The sequence below is a fragment of the Amia ocellicauda genome, chromosome 15, assembly GCF_036373705.1.
Source record: "Amia ocellicauda isolate fAmiCal2 chromosome 15, fAmiCal2.hap1, whole genome shotgun sequence".
Lineage (NCBI taxonomy): Eukaryota > Metazoa > Chordata > Actinopteri > Amiiformes > Amiidae > Amia > Amia ocellicauda.
The window spans coordinates 10,716,676-10,739,418 of record NC_089864.1 but is presented as its reverse complement, the minus strand read 5'-3'; the positions used below and the strand labels follow the sequence as shown (position 1 = coordinate 10,739,418).

The 22,743-nt window shown below is 36.0% G+C and overlaps 2 protein-coding genes across 7 annotated transcripts in view; one reads left to right on the top strand and one right to left on the bottom strand.

The window, feature by feature from the left end:
• Positions 1-16,266, bottom strand: part of LOC136771524 (periphilin-1) — a 63,691-nt gene extending 47,425 nt beyond the window's left edge. For 2 of the 6 annotated variants that reach the window (XM_066723869.1, XM_066723873.1), the window contains exons 1-5: positions 16,108-16,266; positions 14,299-14,358; positions 10,744-10,835; positions 8,111-8,290; positions 4,546-4,607 (exon numbers count right to left, since the gene is read on the bottom strand). In XM_066723869.1, the coding sequence (XP_066579966.1) occupies positions 4,546-4,607; positions 8,111-8,290; positions 10,744-10,835; position 14,299 (335 nt within the window). In that variant the 5' untranslated portion in view covers positions 14,300-14,358; positions 16,108-16,266. Of the gene's footprint in view, positions 1-4,545; positions 4,608-8,110; positions 8,291-10,743; positions 10,836-14,298; positions 14,359-15,047; positions 15,093-15,316; positions 15,435-16,107 lie in introns of all 6 variants that reach the window. The other 4 variants (XM_066723871.1, XM_066723872.1, XM_066723870.1 and 1 more) reach the window with 4 other exon arrangements.
• A 104-nt stretch (positions 16,267-16,370) lies between these two features.
• On the top strand, positions 16,371-20,417 carry zcrb1 (zinc finger CCHC-type and RNA binding motif 1). Its single transcript, XM_066724168.1, has 8 exons — positions 16,371-16,465; positions 16,612-16,732; positions 17,204-17,232; positions 17,596-17,707; positions 17,802-17,909; positions 18,419-18,531; positions 18,914-18,986; positions 19,399-20,417. Exons 2-8 carry the CDS (start codon positions 16,649-16,651, stop codon positions 19,537-19,539), a joined length of 660 nt encoding a protein of 219 aa, XP_066580265.1. The 5' UTR covers positions 16,371-16,465; positions 16,612-16,648; the 3' UTR covers positions 19,540-20,417.
• The last annotated feature ends 2,326 nt before the right edge of the window (positions 20,418-22,743 follow it).

Genomic DNA, 22,743 nt, shown 5'->3' with positions numbered 1-22,743 from the left:
AGCTCCGCAACAGTCAGCTGAGCTAGGGGATCCTGCCGCATAAGGGGACTTGAGCGGCTTGTCTGGTGTCTAGCCATCTCCCCACAGGGTCACTGTGAAGCCCTTCCAGGATAATCAGGCAGCGCTCCTGGGAGTTCCTCTGCTAAGACTTCCTGCCAGCACTTCCTGAAGGCTACCCTACTGGGGTTAGGCCGTCCACCTCCTGACCACACTAATAGCCGAAAACTGGGCCCAGATGGGCTCCCGCAAATCCCCTCCATGCTGGTTATCTGCTTTGTCCCCCCTCCTGCGCAGCTCAGATACATAGAAAAAAGGTTTTTATTACGAGACGTTCAAAGCTCTCATGGGACTTTTATTTACTTTCCAACAATTCTATTAAAGCAACAGAAATGGAGCAATGCAGGAAAACAAACAAAAGGCCGGAGAGATAACGAAACTATTAGTAATACGTGTCCAAAATAACCAGGCTATGGAAGTAATGAACTTGAAACAAAAATAAATAAAAAGAAAATCACGGCTCTTCAGAGAAAATACGGATTTAACCCTTTCCTGCCTCAGATTGTAAGGAAACAGGGCGTTTCGGTATCTCTGCAATGCTGGGTGGGGTATCTGGTGCAGCCGTGGGCCAAGTGGGAGGAGCAATTTCGTTTTAACTTCAATAATAAAACTAAACCACCACTCAGATATTAGTATATATTAGTATACTAGTATTAAAAGTGGGAAAATTTACTTTAAATTCATGGTCAGTTGTAAACATCAGAGGACATCTCAACAAATATAAATACTACAGATGGAGAACAATACACGTGTGATTTTTGTGTTTAAGTGTTTGATGAACAAAATGTATATTATTGTATTTTACTGTAATCCCAACAACAAATATGTTTTTTTTTTGGTTTTATTAAAAATAGAGGGAGCATTGAAAACCTGTACAATTTGTCAAGGATATATCAGTCAGCTCTGTACAAAAAACATGTTTTTATTTTCTGATGTTATATTATTAAATAAAAATGCATTTGACATTGCATATATACAGAGTTCTCATTTTGCCATCAAAGCAAAATGCAGAGCAGTGCTGCCCCCAGCTGCACATTATTGCAAAGTGCAGGTCAGACCCTGGTTTCAGCTGAGTGGTGGATTCCTTTCCCTTCAAGAAGTTAGTATTTTTACCACTTTTACACGGTTTTTATTAAAATCCAATCTTTCATACATACATTTAAATGTAGTCTTCTTTTTCTTTTAAATAACTTGAAAATGATACAAACTGGAGGAGGCCTCTTGAACCTCTGCTGCTCATTGATAGAATAACCAATAACCAATAATTTTCAGAAACCGGGGCTTCAGTTTAGAATTCCTGACCGAGTTCAGTTTTCAATTCTTTGTGCATAGAAAGCGTAATACACTTATGCCAGAAAAATATACAATTGAGAAATCTATTTTCAAACCCAGTGAAAGTAACAGGATGTACCCTTTCTTCCACCCTGCAGGTGTTAACACTTCTTAATTAGTTCACAGCACAAAGAAAGATTTCATATTGAACAGAATCCCTTTAACTGAGATTTTATTTTACTTTTATCCTTTTCTTTTTATTTGTTTAACTTACTTTTACTGCAAAAAAATGGTTTTGTTTTGTTTTTCCTATGATAGATTAAAGCAGCCCTTTCAGCTTCAGTGTATAATGGCTTAATCTTGTTTTGTCTGTATGAAAAGTTCAAACAAATATCAAGGAGCTGTAGAAACAAACTTATTATCTGTTTCTAGTTCTTCAAAGTACAGAGGGCATAACAATGCTGTCAGTGGGATACGAGACACTAGGCAACACAGAGAGACCTCTGTGATTATATTATATTGAATCAAACGGGCCGAGCTGAGAATTTAAATGAAAATATAGCCTATCCTTCAGCAGCCGAAGGCTTAGTAGTGAAACAGTACATTTTGGTATTAATTTGTTCGTTCATGCTGGTATATCAACTCAAGTTCTTGAGTTTCCCATGCATTCTCCTGGGGGTAAAAACAGCATATTGCCTACACTTTAACAAAGGGATGTTTAGACTTCCCACATGAGTGTTAGGTTTAAATATGCATCCATAGAAAAGCATATTTAGAGATCACTTAAAATGAGTACCCATCTTGAGTTATTAAATAATTACATTTAATAAAGCAGATGTGAGAAGATATTGCTACAATCTTTGTTATTCAGAAATTGGTAAACCTTTGCACAAGCTAATGATTTGTGTATAGTTTATCTTACTTACCTGTATATCAGTAAGATATCCAGGTGACCTGATCATCTCGACATCCAGGGTATATTTATTTGTACTTCTAACAAAACAATAAATATGGATTTACGATGATTGCTCACAGTAAGCTTAAAGTCTTAAAGTTGGAAGAGATAATTACAAGGTCAACTTACTTATATGATAAACTGGACACTAGTTGGACATGTTTTAAGTACAGAAACAAACCTGGCCATGACTTACTCTCAGATTGATGGCTGTGTTTTACAGCTCTCTGGCAGATGAGATCTATGATGTGGCCATGCCTGGTTCACTCAATGCCTGGTTCAGTCAAATTGATCTACAGCTCATTTCCAGTGATGACACTTCTAAGCAATTGTCACCTTGTCGCAGAAGTCTGAAAGTCATTTACAGATGTTGAGACTTGTACAGTTCTTCTATCTGTAGCTCAGCACTGGGACCAGTTGGTTAGATGTGGAAAGCATCTTTGTAACAACCAAACCAACCAGAACAAAGCAGCAGCGGACGTTCTATCGACTCAATAGTCAACAAACCATAGCTGATGCCCACAGATATAGCATTATATAATGCTTATATAGATATAAGCATTCTGGATTTGCTTTTCATTTTGCCATAAAAAAATAAAATTATATTCTTTAAAACCTAGCAATGTTAATGTCCATTGTTTGCAGTAATAATTTAAAGCAATTTAGTTGAGTATCAAGAGGGTATGAACTATATCCACCGCCCCAAAGAATGTTTTTTGTATTACTAATATTCTAGTGTAGACCAGGGAAATCAATAAGCCATCACATTAAGCCTAATTAGTTCTCTTAATCAGACATCAGAGACAGTTCTGACTATATCACATGAGCACTCAAACTTGCCACATGCTTATCCTCCCAGAATCCTTAAAGGCCGCACACCCGCGGTGTTGCAAGCTTAGGAAAGACTGCAAAAAGCAAACACGACATGTTTTTAATTTCACTAACAGACTACATACATTTTCCTGGATCTTGTTATTCATTTAAAAGTAGCCCAGCCAGTTATGAACTACACAGCCTTAACATAAACACTAAAAACCATATTCCAGTTCCTACAGAGACTGTGTTTATTTTCCTGACAGCTTTAAGTAATTAAATAAATATACCAAATCGCAATTTTCCAAACTTAGTTTGTGAAAGAAATAAGAATCCACCAATGCAGGACCTGCTTGAAAACTATCATTTGCTGGCAGGCTCTACATTGTTTTCCTTGGGCTAGTGCCTTCAGTCCTTAAAAGAGGCTGTTGTCCAGTTCTCCCCAAGACCTGCCAAGTTCGAAAGCCAGAACACAGAAGACCTATGCGTTTTTAATACCCTTCTATTAAAGAAACCAATCTGGAAATCTGTCTCCTGGCTAGATGCTTTCTTTTTCTTTTAAACTTCAGGATGTTTTAAGAAATAAAAGTTATAACATTGTCCAGAATATTTGTAATAAGAATCATTTAAATAATATGAAACAGTTGTCAAATAACCATAGAAAAAATGTCTGAAATGCTTTTTGGCCCATGCACCAGTTAAACCTCTCTCTTTTCTTGGGATTTATTTAAATAGGATTCCCACACTAAAACAACACACTGCTTTATGTATAGTGAAGTAAATACAACTAAACAAAAAGTACAAATTAATGATATTTGATTCTATATTACAGCACCTGTCTGCATTGGCATTGCACTGCCTGATAAAGCAATTAATGTTACAATTATTCTATTCCACTTAAGAAACTTCTAGATAGACATGAAAATTAAATGAAATGAAATTATGTATTTGTTCCTGCAGCAAATAAACTCATGTTGCAAAAATGGCACCTGCTGGGTTCATCTGGTTCGAGTCTCTGCCCATTCTATAGGTTGAGCTGCACAGCAAGAGGAATCATGTGGTGTACAGCTGAGGCTGCACCACTGAATAAGTTGGGTTATCACAAATGGGCAATGTAAGGACAGCGATGACTGTGCTCCAGTCGGCATCGAAGCCGGACGATTTCCATCTGGATTACAAAAGAAACTGCCCTTGTTAAGGAGGAGGAACGTGCAGCTGAATAATGTTTGGAAATTGCAACAGGGGTGAGAAAAGGTGTGCAAAGAAGATAAAGGTCGGACCATTTTAAATGAAAAGGTATATCTTTTAGATAAAGATAACTGAATAATTCCAAGGTTTGGTTTATCTGTACGTGCAAGATATCAGTTTCATGCTGCACATACAATATTACACATTCATACAAATCTCATTTCAGAATTAACCAAGCACACAATGAACAAAAGCTTTACCTGAACTCCACCAGCCTTCCCCGGTGGTGCTCTTCTCTTGGCCACCTGTAGCCCACATCTTCCTACAAGGATTGACAAAGCCTTCGTCACAATCTTATCTTAGTTTACACACAGTTGTGGAAAACATTTGCTTTGAAACACGGTGAACAGCAAACAGACTTAAATCAATGTGTTGGAATGAGTGCAGTGGGTTACACAACTATACACAAGTCCTCACATTCCAATGGAATAAAAAGTATTTTCCTTGATGCACCATATTTAATGTATGTCTTTTTTTTTCCTGGATAGTTCACAATTTTACATTTGAACATCCATAAATGCATAATTCAAACCTCTATAGACCAATATCGTGTCTGCATTTGGGAGGTATAAGACAGACTTGGACAGACTATCTGTCTTTCCCTTTTCCAGGCAGAGTTCTGAACGTGTATAAATTTTAAATATTTTTGCTTCACTCCAAAGCACTAACTGTAGTACTGTATTGCCAATATAGAATTGTATTCAGGCACCAAAGAGCAGCAAATGCCAAGCAGACATTTTTTTCACGTTTTATGTGATGTACTTTATTAGTTGTTTCTTTCCAACTACACAACTCTCTACTGGGATAACATTAGTTTTTATGTTTGCCGTGTTCATCACTGTAGTCTCAATGGATTATTACAGCCCCACAGTAAAGATTAAAGTGTTTAATATTGATATTATAGTTCTCCATAATCAGCTAAACATAGAAAACACTTTCCATTAAAAAAGTAGTGAAGTACATGTTGTTATAGGCAATTTACATAAACGAAAATTACAAGAAGAATATACTACAATTATGAGGCACCAAGGGAACATTAACCGTATTCACCAAAATTGCTTAAGTACTATGGTCATGAGGACACACAAAAAAAACAGAATATTCACAACCCATGGTGAGTATAAACTTTCACTCTGCAACAGTACTGGACAAGATGGAGTACTTTATCAAGACTGGTGTGTTCAAGACATTCCAGCTACATTTAAGTAACTAAAAGACAACGATATTGGAAATATTTTTTTATTGGAAATAAAAAGGGGGGTTTTCCCCAAGCATTTGTGGTGCTACTGTTAGAAATAGCCTATATTTTAACTGTATATATCTGAGACATGTGTGCCCCCTAGTGGAATATAAAACAACTGGGAATATTTTAATGTATTTATTTATTTATAATTAATGCCTTTATATAATAAAACATTTACAGATTTCATCCAAAGAATGAACTGGTTATTTCTGCCTGTTATTTAAAAAGGAAGCTTTAATCTTACTCTTGTAGGAGTGTATGTTGGTTGTTTTTAGCTACATAATAATGATTATATATTGTTTAAATGGAAAAAGTCTTATGCAGTGTGTTATATAGGATTTCAGACAGATATTTGATACCAAGTGATGTGAGATTTGCATGATATATTTCTCAGTTAGGCTACATATTATTTGCAACTTGAGTGTGAGTTGCATCATGAATCACTGTCATTTATTTCATATGGAGTTACTAATAAATCTTAATAATGAACATAATGAGCAAAAACATTACATTCACTTTAATGGTGTTTTAAGAAGATAACACACTTGAACCAAAATTGGTTGTAATAAAGACAGATACTGTAACAGTGGGGAGTGTCCATGTGCATTGGCTACTGCCTATATTATGTTGTTTGGAGGCTGTCTAACAAAATAATTACCATTTTGCTACCAACTAGCCATAAACAATTGGTTGACAGCTGGTTAAAGGTAAAGGTTTGTCTCCAAGGTATCTTACTGCAATAGAATGTGTTATGGAAGGTTATGAATTAAGCAGGCCTTTTAAATGCAGATTAAAAATAGAGTAATGCAATTTATTCAAATACAATAGGCCTAGTTTTCTGTAAAGTGTTGGGAATGCAAGCTCAGTAGTATAATAACAAGACAATAACACCAGGGGGCAACAAAGCGGAATATATAGTTGTTCTACCACAACTCTCCACAGGAGGCTGACTGACAGGGTTTTAAAAAACAGATTCCACTCACACCACGGATATCACTGTCTCAGAACATATTTCTCAACTGTATTTGTTGCTTAAACTGATTTCCCAAGAGGGGAAGAAAAAACAACACCAGTTTCTGCTGGATGTTTGCATCAGTTTTAGACAAGGCCCAACAGCAAGGAGCATCACATATAATAGGTATGAAGAAAACTTCAGGTAAGCCACTTTTGGAAAGTGCAGACAAGGTTCAGAGGAAGGAGTATGTCAGAGGAATGATACGCACAACCTCTGAAATACCTCAGGAAGAAAGGCTTCGGTGTCCTGTGACGATGCATTCCTCACACAGGCATCCTTGTCCTCTATTGACAAACAAGACCTGCCTTTCAAGGAAGTTAGCAAAACAAGTCTGTCGTGCCTAAGAACAGGACGAACTCACCACACTCACTGACATTGTCTTCACATTAATCATAAGACAAGAGTACAGGAAGTATTATGAATGTCTAAGTTGCTCTTCAGGTCTTATTTTAGTAGCATAGCATGCAGGTTGCACTCCAGTCTCTTAATATTTATGAAGATGTTGTCTGTTTTAATGTAATTGTTTATATACTAACTAACCACACTGCCACGTCTGCGAGTCTCTGCAATTTATGAAGAGCAAAACTGAAAGTCTACAGATGCTCACTCAGAGCGTCGGTGTAAATCTAGCTGAAGCTCGATGACATGTCCTTGAACATCAGCAAGGGCATATTTAACAGACCAAGGAAAATCTCGCTGGACTTGCAAAGGGCCCGAAAGGACTTGGATTCCACAAGATGGTATTCAAAGTTTTCACAGAAAAAATATTAAGCTTGCAGACAGATACCGTTGTGCCGTGCGGATCCTGATTCTAACTTCACAAGCTAGCTAGCACCTACTCAGCTTCCTATTAAACAACGGGCACTGGGAATAGTTAATATCTCAACAGTAAAGAAACTCTATTGACTCTTCAGCAAGCGGTCTGTGTCTGTCCCCTATTGAAACTGTGATTCTGCAAATGTCACAGTTAAACCCCATCTACTTCTACTGCATGGACTTCTTTTATAATAATATAATCTTCTTTTGAATATAATCTGTGTTTGATTATTTAATTCCTTATATTCTCTATATGCTATAAGGTGTACTGCAGTAATGGCAATGCCTTTCTTATTAACTATCCTAACAAAATACTTTCAATCTGATGCTTGAGAAGGAGAAACCTTGAATAACGCTAATACATTTCTGAACTTCATATTCATACTTTCAGATTTGGGTAGCCTTGCTTTCATCAGGTTATTGCAAACATTAATTGACCATTTACAGACTATCATATTGCAATTTATTTTCTGAAACCATTTTAGTAGAAAGGCAAGAATGCAGAAATAATGCATAATGGAATATTAAACTAGAAAGTAATTATGTTTCAAGAATGGTCCATGTGTTATATGCACTTTACTGAAGCAGATACCAGAAACATTAGTTTGTGTCATATACCAGGGAAGGTAAAAAGGGGTTGAAGATTTCTTGTACAAGAAGTTGTGGGTAACCAAATAGTGACAATACCTACCCTTCGATTTGGTGGGCCATTTCGCCGCTCATTCCCGAAGTTCTCCTCAGGATAGTTTCTCAGGTCTTCTCCGTGATAATTGCGTGGATCTTCATACTCAAACTCTCTGTTGTAACCTTCTCCCGGCCTTTCGAAAAAAGGCTTTCGTGGAACAACGTTTACCACACGCTGATAGGGCCCCTACCACGAAGAAAATTGAGAACATTTTTACCCAATAATGAATGACAAAGGGACACATTTCCCATGCATGGTACAGCACTGCAATTCAAAAAGCACTATTTCCACTATTTGCACAAGAAAGTGCTTTCTTTTAATCACTCAACAGTGCTCTACACATAGCTACAGTGAGTGATCATGACAATAGGGCACTTTGCATTTCAAAAGAGCACAACCCCTCCTGGAGAGAATCTGTGCACCTCAGACTGTACATACTATTAGAAAGAGAAAGGATTTAGATATGGAGCAGATTGCTCGAGTTTGAAAAAGTATTTCAAATAATTACCCCCCCCCTCCCCTCCCCAAACTTACACAAGTTACTGTATTTTCTGTGGTAAACACAATATACTTACACACTATATAAGTGAAAAGCTTGTAGAGGTAAATAAATGTGGGGAAAGAAAAATCTGTCTCAATTAAATATGCATATTTACAATAGTTACTCCGAGTTATCTACAATTTAAAGGGAATGTTTATATTTCAAAAACATATAGTATTAAAGCTTGAAGTGCTAAATCGATTAACAACATTTAATTTCAGATTTTCAAACTGTATTACTGTATTGTGATTAAAGACTATTTATTCAAGTACTTAAATAGCTAAAACATATTCATTATAAAAGACAATCATGCGTCTACATTCACAGAGGTTTAAACAGCTTAAATTTTGTCCTTAGTGAGTTGCCTGCAGACACTGTCAGCTTTTAATATAATTTATTCAGTTTAATCAAAATGTAGAGCACTAAAATAACTATTAGACTTCCATAATGTAACAAAGTAGTTTATTATTTAAACTAAACAAGAATAACACAGCAAAATATCAGGCATACACAGTCCACAGTAACAAAGTATACAAGATGCACAGACATGACACATTGAAATCACTGGAAGTATACTGTAGTGCTGACTTATTTTGAAAGGGTTTAGAGAAATTGATACCATAAATGAAATGGTTAATCACAATCCCTAATCCATTTCCTTAAGGGTTTCAAACAGGAATACAACATTTTTTTTTATTTTTAAAGTGAATTCTGACTACTTTAAACTGCTGACAAATTCAAATTATTTGTTCCAAAACCATCTGGGTGGAACAAAACTCAATACACTTCAGGCTGAACAAAATTAAGAAGAAGAAATTTCTTAACCAAAGGACTCGAGCTACAAACATGGATTGTAACTTCCCGTTGCTAGACCGTCCTACACTTCCATCCTATTGTCCTGGGGTGTCTGGATGAGAGAGCCTTTTTCACATTGTTAAGCTTCAGTACACAAGCAAGAGGGGTAAGTCTCCAGCTTTATGGTCTTTGCTGTCTGAGCAACTGACTGTGCTGCGGTGTTGGAAGCCTTTTATTACAATCTCTCCTATTTGTGGCATGCATCACCCCCTCAGGAAAACTGCTCTACAGAATCACCAGCTGTAGCACACTTGGCTGTCCTTGAATTTCTGTTCATGTCATTCGGACTCGGATGCATTAACCCAAGGAATAGCACGGATGGCTGAGTAATACAACCCACCACAAATAATACGGGCCTTAATCATGGCGAGTATAATTATCTTGCACCTCTGCTGTGAAAACGATAGCACTGCTGGCAGGCCAAACTAATTGGCATTACCCTAGTTCTTGCGCTGTGCAGTGATTGGATGAAGGGGTCCTCTGGGGGACGCATCAGTGATGGTCAGTTCCCAGGAGACTGCACATGCAGCAAAATCAAAAGCTGCAGCGCTCAATCATTTTATCAGCATGTTTCTCTTAGCATATTAACCCCTCAAAACCTTGCAAACATACAGTGCTATTTCAGTGCCCTGTGTAAGGGGAAGTCATCAATGCAGCTTTTTTTTTCTTGAAACAAAGCAATGATGTCTAATAACCAAGAACAAAAACATGGGGGGGGGAATGAATTATTCATGTTACAGTCTGTAATAATAATAGACCTCACAAATTAGTTTCATAAAGATTTGCATAAACAAATATGAAGAAAATTATAAATTAATACATTATATTTGAGTGTGTGCAAAATAAAAGCATATTTAATGCATTTAATCTGTATTCATCCATTTTTAAATCAAGCAAAGCACCAGGTGAAGAGAACATATAGATAAAAGTACCTTTTAGTTAAATTAAAATTGAAAAATACATAAATTGTTATTAGTACTAAAATCAAACACTACGTATATACATAGGCTACATATTACACAGGTAGCAAATAGATTAAACAATGTATCCAAAACATTAAAATATTCTCACTGTATTATTTTAAAAAATCAGCTCATAAGAAGTAGGCTATATTGTAAATGCATCTCTAATTTGTAGAGAAGGAAAGAAAATGCTTTTTGCTCAATTGTTAGATTTTGTTTTGACAAGAGAGAGACTAGGTTCTGCCAGTCACACAAAAATGTTTTTCAAATAAATCACTCACCCCTCTTCCTTGAGCAAAGCGCTCCCTTTGAGCTCTCTCGTACTCATACCGAACATCGTTCCTCATTTCTCCTCGCTCTCTTCTGTACGCCACTAAAAAAAAAAGTATTAGATTTCTTAGCAGAGGCCATTATCCAGGGAGACAATTGTTTCAGTACATCACATTATTTTTAGATACAATTACCCATTTATACAGCTGGGTTTTTACTGGAGCAATCTAGGTACAGTGTCTTGCTCAAGGGTACAACAGCAGCGTCCCCCACCTGGGATTGAACCCACTACCCTCAGATCAGGAGTGCACAGCCCTGACCATTTTCCTGTGAAGGAAGGTCCGTCACATACACAACAGGGTTCTATTCTATGTATTCTAGAAGGTGCTTATATTGCATATCTGTGCATACACACACCCAGTCATACCACAGGCTATATTTATAATTTAGGACACAGTACACATAGTTTTCCTGAGCAATATATAACCTTTGGTTTTTATTGTTTGCTTCTTGTCTGACATTTGTCCCAGTTTGTTACATAAACAGTTTTATTTCCCATTTCCAGGAAAGCAAGTCAACACATTTCCATTACTTTTCCCCTTCCAGCAAACTCAGACAAAGACATCTCTCTTTTTAATTTACACAACTGATATTCCTGCTGCTCCCCTCAGACTACGATCGGAAAAAGATTGCCAGCTTGCTCACTATTCAGGCCTGATACCAGGAATAAAACAGCACTGTGTTTCCATAATTACAGCTCTCCAGAGATCGAACCATGTAATTACTCTCAGCAAGCAGCATCAGGAGACCGAAGAAAACAATCTGTGGCCAGAATGAGAATATTCCCAACAAAATATAAATTAAGCTTTAATATTTCCCTTTGACATTTGGATCATTCTTTCCAACCATATTTTTGTATTATATTATACAATCATTAGAGCCCTGCATTTCGTGCTACTTCCATTTTTTTATATTGTCATTGATACATTAACCTGTAGGTGTCTCTGTAGACACTGCAGCTCAAATGACACAAGTAATAAAGAAATTAACACATTAATCTCTGACTAATTAGAAAAACGAAAACAATTATGATGAAAATTTGTGGCCATTCAATAAACCGGGGCATCTACATACAGGCCAACAACTGTACTTGCTGATGCAGCATTAGAAAATTAGTTTTAAGCACTACTTAAGAACATAAAGTTTACAAACGAGAGGAGGCCATTCGACCCATCGTGCTCATTTGGTGCCCATTAATAACTGAGTGATCCAAGGATCCTGTCCAGTCTATATTTAAATGTTATCAATCACATCGCTGTGTTGCAGATGGTAACAACTACTTGATACTGGCAAACAAATAAAACAAATATATAGCAAATAAAACAAGACATTCCTTTCAAATGTGCTTTATAGACATTTTAACATTTTCCCAGTGGCGATTTTCAGAATAAAAAAAAATAAAAACAAAACAGATTACCAGTTATTGACTTGCTTAATAATTTAAGTAGGAAAAAAATCATGTTGTCAACAATGTAACTGAAAGTGTGCCAGTGTCTGAAATAGATAGCATGATTGAATTAAACCACAGAGCAGTTACTCAGCTTTATCAAAGATAAACACTTCATTTCACTTGATTATTCCCACAATCCTTTAGGAGAAAGTGAAAAGGGAACAAATACAAAACTGCTCAGTTTTCCCAATGGAGCTGACTGCTGTAGTAAATCTATTATCAATTAGCCCTTCTATATGAACTGTGAAAGTGATAATAACCTCATCAACAAGGAGCTCTGAGTGCAAGTAAAATAACAGATGGTTCCTCGTATGCTTGTACAGCTTCGCTCTGTGGAAAATGATGGATGTGGAGATTCTTCCACTATCCCTTTTGGAGAGTAAGGTTAATTAGGAGACGCATTGGGCCTAAAATTTGAACATCTTTACTATGATGCTGGCCTTTCACACGTCAGCATCATACTAATTCATGAACACTCTGTAGGCTAACTCTTTCCTTCAAAATTATCAATTATATACATTACATTTTAATCCAATCTAGCGAGCCACAGAGAAGCCGAGTGCATTTGAGAAACTAACTATGCACAAAATATGCATGCATTTTATTATTGTTGCTGTTGTTCTTGTTAAATGTATCCATTTTTTTGTAAGGATGAGACGGATAAATACTGCATTACAGGGAATGAACAGAGGTAAGGTATATGACCATTATATGTTAAGACCTTGCTATTCACTTTGTATTGTTGCAGTTTAATTTTCATTACAAATTGTGCTGATTACTATGGAATCTTAAGCTGAGGTAGACAGTTTGAAGTAAATCACAAAACACATTATGTTGTTTATACCACATTACACTTTAGTGTTAAATATGACAACAGTGTGGTATGGGATAAAATGTGCTGCAGCTTCATCTTTGGCCCATATTCTATGCTCACATATTTTTTTTCCTCTACTCCACTAATGTGTGTGTGTTTTTCAGTGTCTCAATCAATGTGTTTGGATGTGTGCACCAGCTGTTGCTTTATGAATGGCATTATTTGAAGTTGCAATAAGGTTATAAACTAATCATTTTGGATGATATCAAGCAAAAAGCTCAAGCAACCGATTGTATGCGACAGAATCACTATACAGATGTTTGTCCAAACGTAGCATTAACAAATAATATGTATTTATATAAAACATCTAAGGATAAATTAAAGTGGTTGATTATTAATTTCAGAAAAAAACATATTGTATCTGTAAATAATACTTCATCGTAGTTTCAGTGCTGCAGTAACAGGTGAATTTTGATATGGTTGTGTAGAATTGTCTATCTCTGACACCGGCAGTCTCTCACAACATATTGTATGTGTCCCCGAGTCCAATTCATCATTAGCAGCTTGCTTCTGAAGATGAACTGCAGCTGTTTCTCATAAGGGATTTTTTCTGCAAGCACTGTCATTGCAGCAGATCCCAGGAGAGTGTGTAACCAAGCCTCCTCTAAATGAAATGAATAAATTACTCCACAAGATCGCAGCTTTCATTGCACTAAATACGTCCACTTTTCCATTTTAATCAATGATGCAGAAACTTCCTAAGGGTGAAACAACAGCTGATGCAAAACACCAGCTAATGCAAAAAATGACCATGACCGAGACGTACCTTTTCATTTTGTAGAATTTGTTTTTATAAGGGATCAAAGATGGTAATCAAGAACCATTTACAGATTTATTCTTAAATTATGTAATATAACATGCATGGTGTATTATTCTAACACAACTAATGCATATTGCACTACCAAAGAGCATCAATATAATCTAATCATTTTCAAAGTATTGTTTTTTCCCCAGTTGAGCTCTCCTCAGACCACATGACCTGAACAAAATGGGTCTGGATAATGCCTGGATTGGTAAACTGTAAAAATCCTCAAGCTTGGACGTGATAATCCAAGCAGGGGTGTTAGGGTAGCCCCAAAGATAAACCAATTGTACTCACTGTCAATCATGTGAGGCACTGAAGATTTTAATTAACATAAAACACCTTTCTAAAAAAAGAGAAAATGTACAAATATGACTTACTTGTAAAATGTTCAGGGACTGTAGTTGTCAGCAAGGTACCACTGTTTGATGTCTGGAGGCCTGTGAGAAGAATTTACAATTAAGAATCGAATATAGAAAGCTTTTTCTTCTTCTTCTTCTTCTTCTTGAATTTACTGCATGTCTGTGCAGAAATACTTAGGGTGATTAGGAAAGTATATTCTGAGCATGGCAACAGCTCAGATTTTAATTAAACCCCAAACTTCTTGTAATTTTTTAATGGGACTAATACAATTTCAAGTGTAACAGTAACAGACTGGAGCGCACAGGCATCTGGTTTAAAATTATTATTATTATTTTCTTAGCAGACGCCCTTGTCCAGTGCGACTTAGAAAATATTAGAGTAATACAAAGTACAATAATACAGTGCAGTTCAGGCATAATACATTTTACAAATTTAGAATTTACACAACTGTATACGAGATACAGTAAGCAATATATTAAGTCTCATCATCTTTAGACTTTGAACACTTGAGTGTACTGCACGGTCTTCTTTTCAAATAGCTGAACAAGAAAATGTTCTGTAACAATTATTTGTACATCAACTTTTTTTATTTTTCAGTCATATATGTAACTGATCTACTTTAAGGTAACAAACAAGAACATTAGTTAACTTTATTGGTGGTTTACTGAAGGAGCGGAAATGTATAAAATGAGCAGATTAACTTGATTTAACACATACATATAGAGCAGGTAATATGTTATGGGACAATTATAAAATTAGGTTTTACCTCTTAAAACTGTGTTCAGTAGAATATTCAAAGTGTAATGCAGAGCTATAACAAATTAAATGGAATTCAGAAAATAAGATTTTAGTTCTCAAGCGCACAAAGGGATTACATAAAAGTGATACAACCACAAACCTTTGAAAAGTTAACTAAAGAACAAATAGCATAGATGAAAAGGGAACAGAAAGCAGACAGCCAAAGAAGGAAATATATGATATATATATATATATATATATATATATATGAACAAAGAGGTCTATTGATATACAAACTTTGAATCTATTATAAGAAGCAACTCCCAGTACACTTCAATTTGGCAAAACCGGTTTTCTCCACAGTTAATGTAGATGTTGCATGCAGGACCAGCATAAAGAATTTGGTGGAATAGAGCTGAAAATAAATCAAAAGATAAGTGCAGCATAGAGGAGGGACGTAATAGTAAAGAAAGCAGAAATACAACCTGTGGTCAGTCACTGAAACAAACAGTTTATATTAAAGTCATCAACAATCCCATACCACGTAATTAAATAACTGCGAAAAATCATCAATAACAGTGGAAGAAGGCTTTTGCATAGTTACTTGTGGACAGTGTACAATCTATTTGGGATTGGGATATAGTTATTGCTTGCAGGACTGTATGTCGCCTACTGTAATTCACTAGATCTAGTATGCAGTACAATTATTTGCGCAGTGGCTAAAATAATACAAGTTATTTGACGTGCCTGAGTTAAATCGACACAGCAATGTTTGGTTTACACAAATGCAGCCAATTATCAAATCTAAATCGAGTTGTTTTGGTTTGCCATGCAGGGTTGGTGTCAGTCCCACTCTTCCCAATCCCACTTGCCCTTTCCAGCCCCATTCCAAATTCCAATTCCAGAACCCTTTCCCTTTGGCACATACAGACCCTAAAGGAACTCGAACAGAACTGGAACATGAATAACACATGGAATTGGAATGGGGGGGGGGGAGATAAATATGTAACATAGACGACACACAATTCGGAAATTGCTAAATCTCTCAGTGAAGGTAAATGAGGTTTAATTCAAAGCACAGCACTTACCCGTTTCATTTACTGCTTATATTCCACCGTGTCCGTCGAGCACATGTATGCTCCTGCACGTAATTAAAAACAATCCTGCGCCTATATCACGTTGATGTCGCTTGTTTGTAATGCAACTTTCCCCACAACATCCACTACTGGCTTCCATTGGCCGTAGCGTCACTTCCACCAGGGAGGTAAACGGGCGCCGTGATTGGCTGTAAAATGTGGCTATTCCGTATTCGGCCCCTAATTGGACAACGCCAACGCCAATCAAGGCATTCTTGAGACGTCATCTTTCAGCGCCGACTGCCGTACACACAAGTATTGCTTGTTTGATGTCTTGCAGGCGAAGGAAATACAGTGCAATTTTCGACTGGTATGTGTGTATTTATAGTGAAGTAGCTAGTAACGTATCAATTGCCACATTAGACTGGCGTGTATTCGTATTTTATCCGTCACTTGTTCTGTAATTGCCCAGTTATTAATTTCCAAGTGTCACAGTTAATCTGTTGTATTTTGCAGAGCTGGGATATGTAAAGTAACAAACGCAGACGACAACATGAGCGGTGGTTTGGCACCAAGTAAAAGTACTGTTTATGTCTCCAACTTGCCATTCTCTCTGACTAATAACGACTTGCATAAGGTAAAGTGCATGCATTACTTATATAATGTATATAATGTATGCAGGGAGCAATGAAAAAGCACACACATATTCCATCAGAAAATGCATTCCACCACAATTGTTAAATAGGACTATATTACATTACATTACATTATTTGTCATTTAGCAGACACTCTTATCCAGGGCGACTTACATTTGTACCCATTTATACAGCTGGGCATTATATACTCTGCAAATATTGAGTACATTGAAAGATGACCTCTGCTATATTTCTCTTTATGTGATCACTAAAAAACACTTTAGGGAAGATATGTTGATAATATTGTGTGAATAATTTTCCCTGCAATATGTATTTTTTGTTTTTGTTTTTAAACATTGCATTGTTATTTATGTAAACTGGCTTTTGAGTTTTGCTTATTTATTAAGGTGAATTTCAAGACACTTTCAGGCTCTTAAATTCACATTTGTGTCTTTTGTGTGTTTTCTTTTCAGATTTTTACCAAGTATGGAAAAGTTGTCAAGTAAGTGACATAAACCTTGCTGAAGTTCGTTATGATATATTTGTGTGACTATACTATACGTTGCCTTTTCATTCGCATGTTATATATTTATTTGTAGTTTATTGAATGCACCTATTTAGAATTGAAAATCTACTCTGTGGTGCAGGGAAATACTACAGAAACTAGATTTTTACAGTTGCTGGTCATTAAAGGTGAACATTTATTTTTTGTTTGTTTTATATTTAAGTTTATTGGATAATCAACAATAACAAGAAAGATGGTTGATCTGCATGATATCTTGTATATGAAGATTTAGGAATTTAATTGATATTTGACTGAGTGTTTTTTTTTTAATCTGCTTTTCACATAACTTCTAATTTGCAGAGTGACTATAGTGAAAGACAAGGACACCAGGAAGAGCAAAGGCGTGGCTTTTGTACTTTTCCTTGACAAGGAATCTGCACAGAACTGTTCCAGAGCTCTCCATAATAAGCAAGTAAGAAATAAGAAATGTTAACGGTCAGTGTTTGGTTGTTTATTACAATGATTAGGCCTGTGTCAGATAACAATATCTAACCTTTTCTATTTAGTTGTTTGGCAGAACTGTGAAAGCCAGTATTGCTATTGACAATGGGCGAGCATCCGAATTCATCAGGAGGCGCAATTATACAGACAAGACAAGGTGCTATGAATGTGGTGTAAGTTGCGTGGTTGTTTCATTACTATATTTATTTCATTTTTAAAATGTCTAAAATGCATTTAATCATCAATGTCTGGGTGTTTTGTAGTACAGTTTCACTCTTCATCTCATTTAGGTGCTTTTAAAATTGAATATTTTGCACAATTAATGTGAAATTGCATGGGTCTCATACTTGGTTGCTGGAACCAACTAATGTTCCCCTTTCCAACTGGAGTTCTCACTTTAAAAATAGTTATTATTTCATGTTTATTATTGATGATGGTTAAAATGGTGTTTTTATTCAAGGTACACCAACCTGCAGGCTGTAGAGAAATATTAAATCCATCCAGTTAATCAGCTAATCAGTCCTATGAAGTATCTTGCAACTGTTGAAACAAAACCAAGATGACACTACTGCCTGTTGGGAAAGGAGTTTAAGATGCTTCCTCTAGAGTGAAATGGGGGTTACACACTCTACATACATTTTATTGTTAGCCTTCTAATTGAACCTACCTTTCTTCATTTTAGGACTCTGGTCACTTAAGTTATGCCTGCCCAAAAAATTTGCTTGGTGAAAGAGAACCTCCAAAAAAGAAAGAAAAGAAGAAGAAGAAGAAGAAATCAGAAGAACCAGAAGAAGTGTAAGTAGAGTGTTGATATTGTTTTTTATATTCTCATATCCCCAGATAAGGCTTTTGTTATTTATTATGCTTTTAGCTGGAGGTTCTTGAAGCATCCTGCTCAATTGAAACAGAGCAGTATAATTGTTGCAGTGGATTTTAAGCCAATGATGAAGTGTTGAACACAGGAGTCTAATTCTGTAGTATTGTAGTGGGCTTCAGTATTTCAATTAGTTTTATACCTTCACAAAGTTTCTCCTTAGCACCTGGAAAAGAGAGACTACATAGAAACAATTTAAATATTTGGGGGAGGCCTTCAGCCAGCAGTGGATCAATAAATACTGAAGATGATTATAACATAACTTATAATTTGATTTATATATATTTTTTTTCCAATCTGCAGCGAGGAAGAGGAAAGTGAAGATGAGGGAGAAGACCCTGCTCTTGACAGTCTCAGCCAAGCTATTGCTTTCCAGGTAGTTCATAAAAATCCAGTACCAATGTTTTCCAAAGATAAATATAGGACAAATGTCACAATCAAGGGATCAGGAGACTATTCCATATAGAATAACCCTATATCGAATAACCATGTAGCATAACAGAATAATGGATAATGTTATTCACTAAATACATTTACTGAGAGGCATTTTTAATAAAGTTGACCCCTCATTTTGATATAATGACAGTGCATTGCCCAAAACTCACCGGAATCTGACATTAGTTTAGTTTCCAGTCAAAATGCAGTCTTCGAATGGGAGTCCTTGATAAATGTAAAGTCCTTTCAATTCCACTGAGTTTAAGACCAAAAATTCACCTCAACATTAGCTACTCTTTTGTTAAATGTTATGTAATGCATGTTTTAGTTCTAAGTTTATATCTTCATTGCAGCAAGCAAAACTCGAGGAAGAGGAAGTTAGGCGCAAACAAAGTGCAGAGAGTGCAAACCAGGCTTCTACATCTGATGAGTCCAGACGTCCAAGGATTAAAAAGAGTGCATATTTTAGTGATGAAGAAGAGCTAAGTGACTGAGAGCTATACATTTTTTATTATATAAAGTGTCCAGCTCCTGAAGAAATTATTTATTTACAGTTTGTTGACATTTTTATCTGAGAGGATTTTTTTTAGGTGTATGATTTTTGTTTATTCTATTTGAAGAATCTGTCGGAATATCTTTGTGGCAAATAATTAGAGTTGATAATTTATCAGCAGCTCTATCTCATCAGACAGGTTCCTTCCCTACAAGTTATTTCCACATACAATTTCTGCCTATGTAATCTATATACACAGTTTATTTTTTGAAAAGGTCACACTTTAATTTTAATCTGTGCTTTTTCTTGAAATGTTTATTTTATCCAGTCAAATATCAAATGGAAGGATACCTATTACAAGTCAAATGTATCTTTCTCAGTTCAAAAGCGGTGGCGCATTAATAAACCATGCTTTATGCATTTGCTATGCAAAATGTACTTTTATCTGTCGATCACTGTTTTTCCATAAAATAGTATAACTATTTTCCCCCGAATCTGATGCTAGAAAAAACATTTTCTTGTGTTTTTTTTAAATAAAGTGCTTTGAAGGGAAAAGTAAAACTGAACCATAATCATCATCGTCGTCAGTATTGATTGATATGATATGCTCTCAGTGGAAAATATTTCTCACTGCTTTTAATGTGTAATGTTAGTGTAGAGGAGTGAGCAACCCTTGGGTACCAGATAAGAGGTTTGCGCTGATTGTTTTATTTTTTATTTTGTTCTTTCTGATTTTATATTACCTGCATTGCATCATTTATAACACCCAGTGATATATTAGATAACCTGAATTATTTTTAAAAAGTACCTTTTTTGAAATTGAATGTTTAGTGTTAATTGGGTGTGTGTTTTTTAAGAATATAATATTTCTAACTCTGGTTTACTGGTTGTTCAGTGCTCATTGATTGACTGGTGGTATAATCTACAGTTCCCTGTATGTGTCCATGTCCCTGTTCTATAAAATCTCAAGGTACAGGCTCATCTCTCAGTTGTCTTTTGGATCACCAATTGAATTATAGACCACTGTGCTCACTGTGCCGTGCAGAATTCAAGCGATTAAGGGCACCACAAAGGTGGTTCAAAGCTGTTGTTGTTTTCTTTCATTGAATGCTTGATGGTTAAGTATGCAATATTGATTTCCAGAATATATTAAGAGATGTTTTTTTTACACTATGAATAACTAATGTTGTGATCGTGACTTTAAAAATGTCTAAATGTAAATTACTGCAGCATAGTTCAGTCTTCATTTGTAGCATCAGATGAAGTGAAAAATAACTGAAATCCAGGATCTTCATTAATGTTTTAATTTGACATACCTGTGTTCTTATTGTGTTGATTCTTTGTTATTTTTTACTGCTAAGGTTAATATGTATTATACTGAAAAACTATTCTTTAACATATGAGAGGGTTACTCCCAGATTATCTGCTTCTAAACCCATTTCAAACTGCTTTGGGATGGAATTTGGCAAATGCAACTCAAAACCTTTCGGATGCTTCCTTGGACTGCATGGAGCTGAATTGAAATAACCTTTACTGTACTGACTGAGTTTATGCTTCATGCTTCTATATACAATATGTGGGAGCATAAGAGGTTGGAAACTTAAAGATACAGTATGGAAATATTACATAGATTTTACTGCATATATATAATATTAAATCAGTTCAGAAGTATGGAAAGATGCATGCTTGGAATAACAAGGAAAACAAATAAATGGATCTGAGAACAAACAAAAGTATGATGCATCATTGGAAGAATGAAAATGTTAAAATGGCAATGGGCCGGACACACAAGAAGAACAGACCAATGCAATAGCTATACAATCGATCCCGAGAGATGAAAAAAGAGCTAGAAAACAACCAAATAAAAGAGGGGAAGATGAAATCAGAAGCTTTGCTGGCATGACCTGGAAAAGACATCAAAACAAGTGGAAACCTCTTGGGGAGGCCTTCATGCAGCAGTGGATTGATAAAGGCGGTTGCTGTTAATATGTATATATGTACTGTAAGAGAACAATAATAGATTTGCCATTTCACTGCAATTTTTAAAAAATGTTTTGTATTAACTGTACATATATAGGGGGAGGGGGCATAGCAAAATATGAAATGGAGCTGTGAAGTATTACATTATCTCAAGCCAAACAGAGACCTATAATCCCCAAATCTCAGTTTTCATAAAGTTGGATGAAAGCACTACCCCTGTAATGTTTATTGCCACGCTATGGAAAGAATGCATTTGCCGTGACAGATTGGGTGATCCAGATGATCGATTTCCAGAACATTCACTCTGAATCTCTGCAAGGCCTCCAGCAGAGTCCCTACCTCCCGTTGACAAGCCAAACATCTAGGTTCTCCAGTTCGGTGTTCTTTTTTTTAACCTGCAAGTACATGGAGACCATTTCCAAAACACTGACTGTGAACAGAATAAGGTCAATAAACTGTATTGTTAATTATTGCAGATGCATAGTGACTTCTCAATCACCCTGTATTTATGTAAGCGTTTAATTTCCTATTATTCTGATTGATTATCTTTAAGTTGATTTTTGTTCAGCTGCAGTTGCCCCTTTCCTCTGCATTCCCAGTCTGCCGCTGTCACTATTTTATGCCGTTTTTTCCTCCGGGAAACAAAGTGAGAGGTGAGTGTCGTGTTGCTCTGCTGACACCAGCATGCCTGTTCATGTTACCTGTTTTCTATCACTGAAAAATCTCAAGGTGATGGACTACCCTGACAGTAAGCCAGAACTAAAACCCTTTGAGCAGATCTGGCAAGCGCTGATTTATAAATGTAAGCCGGGGCTCACAGCTAAGCAGAAGGAAGTCTTCAAAGAGTTCACTTCTATGAAATGAGCTCAAATGGATGTGGACCAGAGCCAGAAAATGAGCGATTCTCACATTTGTAGGAAATAGAATGTGCTTTAGGCATGTGTTGGTCCACAGTTGTTATAAGTATTAATTTTTTGCATTTTGCTAAAAAGTATAGGTTTAAAGTCACGTTGAAATTCCATTTGTTTTAATCCCTTTTCATTTTTTTTTTCCTTTGGTTAATAACCGATCCAGCAAAAGCTAGTCCTAAAAAGATTGTGCACACCTACATCAACCAGTACTGGACTGTAGTATAGAGTTTTTTTTAAGTAGTTTTTTGTGTGAAAGGCACCATGACTGTCAATACACATTGTGCAAAGCAGTGTAATGCAGAATTGATGGAGTA